The sequence below is a fragment of the Trachemys scripta genome, chromosome 1 (genome assembly GCF_013100865.1).
Source record: "Trachemys scripta elegans isolate TJP31775 chromosome 1, CAS_Tse_1.0, whole genome shotgun sequence".
NCBI lineage: Eukaryota > Metazoa > Chordata > Testudines > Emydidae > Trachemys > Trachemys scripta.
The window spans coordinates 302,070,642-302,076,641 of record NC_048298.1 but is presented as its reverse complement, the minus strand read 5'-3'; the positions used below and the strand labels follow the sequence as shown (position 1 = coordinate 302,076,641).

General features: G+C 38.0%; 1 protein-coding gene across 4 annotated transcripts in view; it reads right to left on the bottom strand.

Moving 5' to 3' along the window:
• Positions 1-217: 217 nt before the first annotated feature.
• LNX2 (ligand of numb-protein X 2) overlaps positions 218-6,000 on the bottom strand; it is an 80,201-nt gene continuing 74,418 nt past the window's right edge. For 3 of the 4 annotated variants that reach the window (XM_034758700.1, XM_034758702.1, XM_034758701.1), the window contains 2 exons: positions 5,393-5,551; positions 218-2,560 (listed from right to left, as the gene is read on the bottom strand). In XM_034758700.1, the coding sequence (XP_034614591.1) occupies positions 2,425-2,560; positions 5,393-5,551 (295 nt within the window). In that variant the 3' untranslated portion in view covers positions 218-2,424. Of the gene's footprint in view, positions 2,561-5,392; positions 5,552-6,000 lie in introns of those variants that run through there. The other variant, XM_034758703.1, reaches the window with a different exon arrangement.

Sequence of the window (6,000 nt, the reverse complement as noted above, 5' to 3'; positions counted from 1 at the left end):
TTTTGATATTACCCACTGCTGGAATGCGAGTTAGATAACTGAGGTGTTCCAGTCTGGTGAGTCTCATATTCCTATTTTCTTATGAATGTGCTCTGAGATTTTTCTGTAAAGTTCTATAACTAACTTGTGTTTAACCAGAGAGAGAAATATATCCCTAAACTGAAGGTGATGAATTCATTTACATACATTCTTTGTAAAAAGACACAATATTGAGCTGTTAAAATGGGTAGAATGGACTTTTATTTTCATTCATTCTTCAATAATACCACACAATTAGATAGTAACATCCGAAAAAAAAATCTTGAAATAATTTAAACAGAAGGCACAGAAGAATAAACCCGATAAACTAACCACAAGATCATAAGAGAACCCCCCCCCCCAAAAAAAAAACACATTAGTTTAAGAGAGGGAGCCCCTTCGGAACAAGTTTCTGTCACAAGACATTGTGATCAAAAGCTATTGCCCAGTGGAACAAAATCTATAGCACAACTTAAGCTTAACCATGCTTTCATGATACAAAAGAAAAAAAGGGCAAAACTTTGATTTTTGCTCAGATTTCGAGTATGATGTCACTTCAGATGAAATATTTTAAACCCAACACACCGGTCACTATATTTCGTAAATGCTATGCAAAGACGTAGTTGGCAAAACTTTGCATTAAAAACAAAATATACAGTTAAACTATTTTTGGATGGGAGGAAACTTGTTCTCATCTCAGCTAGGGATATCAAAGAAATGTAGCCTCTGACTGCTTCAAAAACAAATATTTTCTATACAGTAATATACTGCATGGGCGATTGATTTGTGTCCTGATAGTGTGAAAGCAAACAAACATCAGACACCACAGAGAGGAATAAAACTACTTCATTCATAAAGCTTTTACATTTTTTGCAAGAGATGGTAGCTTTATTTTTTAAACAAAGCTACTGGAATCAGTGACATGCGATAATATGCCCCAATAGTATAGCTGCTAAGTCTGAAAATAAAGTTCATGCTTCACAATTGAAATATGCAGTGATTATGAAATACATTCGCTGATAATTAATACCATCATTATTACAACAGAGAGGTCATTCATAAATTAGTTCAGATTCTGAACTTGGTTTCTAAATGGAATGCTTTTTCAAGTATGCAGAACATTAACAATGTACAGATTTTGCTCCAGATCAGCACATTAGTTGGTGTTCTTTTACAAAAGGACGCTTATCCTGCAAACGTTATGGACAAAGCAAAACCTGCAAGTGATAGGTTTGCTTTAAAAATGCTAAACATAATTAAAAGATATAAAATATTATAGTTGTCAATCGAGTGGCAAGTGTTTGCCAAAGAAAAATGATTTCTCAAATACAAGACAGATCTTTTCAACATTTTATACGAAGGCATTTGTCAGCAAGTAACAGAATAAGTAAAACTTTGCAGCTCCCTTTGCACTTGGAGTCCAGCCTCCTTACTTTTAAATGGTAATGTACACTGTCATAAACAGCTTTCTTCTTTTTTTTTTTAAATACCTCTCTGATTTACAGGTTGAGTCACAATAATGTTTCTACATAAGAATAAAAAGAGCTACTGACAATCACAATATAAACTGTAAAAATGGTTTTAGTAAAAATGTTCATCAAAATTTTCTGACATAGCAAAACATTCATTTGGAAAGTAAACTCTAATACAGCAGGCCGTTCGATCAAAGATGACCCAGGCATATTTATTGTTGCCAGCATTCTGACTGATTACTTCCATATTCCTTTGCATTATAGGATACAAACTTTGTAATATATTAAATCGTTTTCTAGCAAAGAGTCCGATTATTGCACTTTATAAAAATTCCAGTAATATCAGGCTTTTGTCCTACTCTTTTGTGAACACTGATGACCTGCAACAAAAACCATGGGACCAAACACTTTCTTATGAGTAAGACAGATCCTTGAATGGCTTTAACATACTGGAACAAAATGAAAATATTTACAAAAAAAATGAAAAATGTATTCCTTTTTATACCAATTTTGATTCACAGCAGCAACGGGTAGAACTTTAATTGCATTACTGACATGAATCTTCTCTCAAGGAGGAGAGAGTACATAGCTTACCATTTTACGTTTCAATTTGGAAAAATATTAACTAGAAATACCACAGAATTCTTCTGCTGACTGTCAGACTATTACTGTCTGGGAAGGCTTAATGACAATAACATCTTAACGTGCATGTGCCAGCTCTTAAACAATGAGCACAACAAATTTGGTAGATATGGCTGTTTCAAGATGGCAACATACGTACAGTAAAGAGGTTGAGAATCCCCCCCTTTAAAAAAAATGAATGTAGCAGTTTTTGGCCCTGCTTATTACCAGCTGTATCAGTAGAAAAAAAAATGGAGGCTTTATACCAGCCACGTAGAAAATCATCTGCTTGAACCAAAGCGGTTTTACAAATCTATATGAGGCTTCCAGGCCAGCAAACAACAGTCAAAGTTACTTTGTTCCTCTGCTCCTTCAGCATAGGAACTAGTGAGGAATGGCTCATGCCCACTGTGGATAGTCCATTTACAGCGACAATCATGTCACCACACCTAAAAAAGGAAACAAAATGGAAAGCAGCTGATGAACAATGGTGCACAACAACTCTAACACAACAATAAGTAACAGATGGCATTTCACAGTTAGGGCCTCAGGTTTCTATTGGACTTGGAGTTCAGCTGCAAGAGCTAAAAGCATTCAATTAAAAAAATGAAGTCTGACCTCCCATTGTAATTAGTATGGGGAATTCTTGAACCCCTGGGGTTCAACTCTGGCGTAATTCCAACACTAGCTTTAACAGTTTGCCTGTAGAAAGATACCAGGATTGATGCAAGAGTGGGAGAGGGAGAGAGAAAAAGTCATCATTTACCAGGGTTAAGTAGGGGATAATAAAAACATATATAGACAGACTTACAGTATACATGTTTATATGATAAAAACATAAACATGTTTATAGGGTTATAACACACATATAATATGCATTTATTGTAGCTGGCAAAAGCAGCGACACCTATAGTTAAGATTGCTCAATACTTTCCAACATAAGACCCTGTTTTCAGTTGCTTATAACTTTACCAAACTTAACCATTCAAGATAAAGTTTCCTATGCCAGATGTCTTTCTCAGGGTGTGTGTATAGCTTGAATGGCTAAGTCTGGTAAAGTTACACACACACACACACTCTCTCTCTCTCTCTCTCTCTCTCTCTGAGGCAGATACCTGGCATGGGAAACTTTAGCTTGAATGGTTAAGTCTGGTAAAGTGTACATATAGGAAAGTTTCAACTAAAATGGCTCAACTATTTCCAAAAATGAGGTTAAGGGAAAATACGTTGTTTTGCCCATGTTAAAAAAATTCCTAAAACTATTTCATTGAGATATACTGTCCCCATGCTTTGGAGCAAAGATTTAAAATTAGGCAGGGAAAGCACCTTTTGCCATCCATGTGAAAATTTGCTCAAATTTGGTCAAGTTATAAACATCTGACAAATCTGTTTGTACATGCTTGATAGACACTTGTTTGAGTTTACCAGCTACATTCTCTTTAGATTCTTTCTGCACTCAGCATGCTTTATCTCAGCGGTTCTCAAACTGTGGGTTGGGACCCCCCAAAGTGGGTTGCGACCCCATTAAAAAGCCAGCCCCAAGGCTGGCTTAGAGTTGTTGGGGCCTGAAGCCAAAGCCGAAGCCCGAGCCCCACCACCCGGGGCCGAAGCCCAAGGACTTCAACCCTGGGCGGCAGGGCTAGGTTTCAGGCCTCTATCCCCACACTGCTCCTATCTGTGACTTGACAGTATATGTTCTATTCCCACAGGGCTACTGAGCATGCTCCAGCACTGCATTGCAGGGGATGAGGAGTAATTTCCCTGCAATTGCATCTCCTGACTGCAGGGGACACCAGAATTCTGTCTTTTATTCTCAATATTCCTTTTGTTCCTATATAGGCAGGGTAGGAGGAAGCAGCCTGACTCAGAGTGGTGAGGAGCAGAGTGAGGGGGGAGAACATTTCCTAACTTTTAAGGTTACAAAGTCAAGAACTCAATGCTCTTTTAATATAGTTGTTTTTAATGTAATTGTATATTAAAATAAAAATAGTAATGTATAGGACCATAAAACAAAAAATTACAGTATGCTTAAGAGCCTGAGAATGTTATTTTATTTGATATTTAAGGGCCTTTAAAACTTGTTAGGATCCTGGTATACAGTCATAATAGATAAATGTCTATTAGGGATGGTCTAGGCAGTATTTGGTCCTGCCATGCGGGCAGGGGACTGGACTCGATGACCTCTCGAGGTCCCTTCCAGTCCTATAATCTATGAATAATGTATATGAGCAGGGAAACCCCATTCTTAGGAATAAGGCATGCAAAATTATAAAATGAATTTTCTTCTTAAGCCACTTTGTAACGAAATAGAAATACAGAGATTATTGCGTAGTAAACCTCCAAGAGTCATACAGAGCTCCCAAAACCACAGAGTATCACTCTTAGCAGCTTAGCTATTGCTATGATCTGAGTCATAAGATGGCCTCTAGTCACCGCCATGTCATTGGAAACATGCATTAAGCTGTTCTGAAAATAGATTAAGCCTTCCTTAATTTGTAATCATCATGATTCAGATCTACCCTGTATGTAAAACAAATATGGTACAATCTTGTACTCATATTATCAAACCTTCATGATTTTCAATTTACAAATGAGGGAATCTTTAATATTTCAAATCCTGCATCTGGAGGGACCCTAAATTCAGCCAAAACAAACACCCTAAATGCCATATTTGGGGATCCTATTAAAGTGCCATATTTGAAAATTGGACCCTGCATGTTGATTGCCTCTCACAGTGATCTTGACTAGATACTGCTCTAGCCTCTTCTCCACCTGCTTCCCCACGCCTCTATTATAAAATTAAGCTCCTCTAGCTTTCGTAATCCTCCTCAAAGTAGGCAGAGAGCATTATACAACATGCTCACTTCCCAGCTCCAAATCCTGGGCAAGATATTTCCCCCCAGGCTGGGTCTTGGCCTAATGGAGGAGTCAAGGAATCAGTAGAGGTGATGGGGGAGATGGGTCAAATCAGCACTACTGCCTGATGGTGGAACGTGTTTCCAAAGAAAGGTGGGGGAAGGAAGAATGACTGGGACTAGATGCTCCCACAAGTTCTGACTGATCCCACTTCCCCCAGCCAAAAATCCTTCTGACTTCTCAGCACTGCACCTAGTAGACTTGCCAAGCTGCTATAGGGAGTTGGCCAGCTCCCAAGAAACACTGGATATTAGTCAGTGGCCCAAGGGTTATATGTAATGTAACAAATCACTTCATGCAATATGCCTTATCATCACTGTCCATCCAACTTCTAATATCATTTAAAAAGATGCGGTAATACTTACTTTAACCTTCCGTCAAAGTATGCTGGAGTTCCAAGAACAATCGTTTTAATGAAGAAAGGCTGGTTTGTGTGATTCTCCTCATATCCACCAACGATGCTAAAGCCCCAACTTCCTAAATTGCTCCTCCGTAGCACTACATCATGGCAGCTATGTAGGCCGCTGTGGGGTGAGGAGAAAAACACATGCCATGTAAATATTTTCACGTTTTGTGCAACACTTGCTCTATCGCATCACTGCAATAAGCACGAAAGAGAAGGGGTAACGGTGGGTAAAGGATGGTAATTAACAGTGTTCCCAGGATGAATCATCTTGTAATATTTAACCATCTTGACTACTGTGTGCTTAAAATTACAAAAAAAACCTTCTGGAGGTAAAAAAGTATTAAACATAAAGAATGTACTGTTGGAATTATTGCTTAAATACAGTTACATCTAGAAAGTGACACTTCTAAAATGATGTTGTGGGGGTTTATATTTATCCTCCCCCCCACACCCCACCAGTTTCCATAGCCAATGTGTTTTATTTGCAAAACGAAAGATTATTTTTCTGTCAGTTTAGGATTTTCCATCTTGAATTTAGGATCTGAAAATCCATCTGTCTTCTTTCTG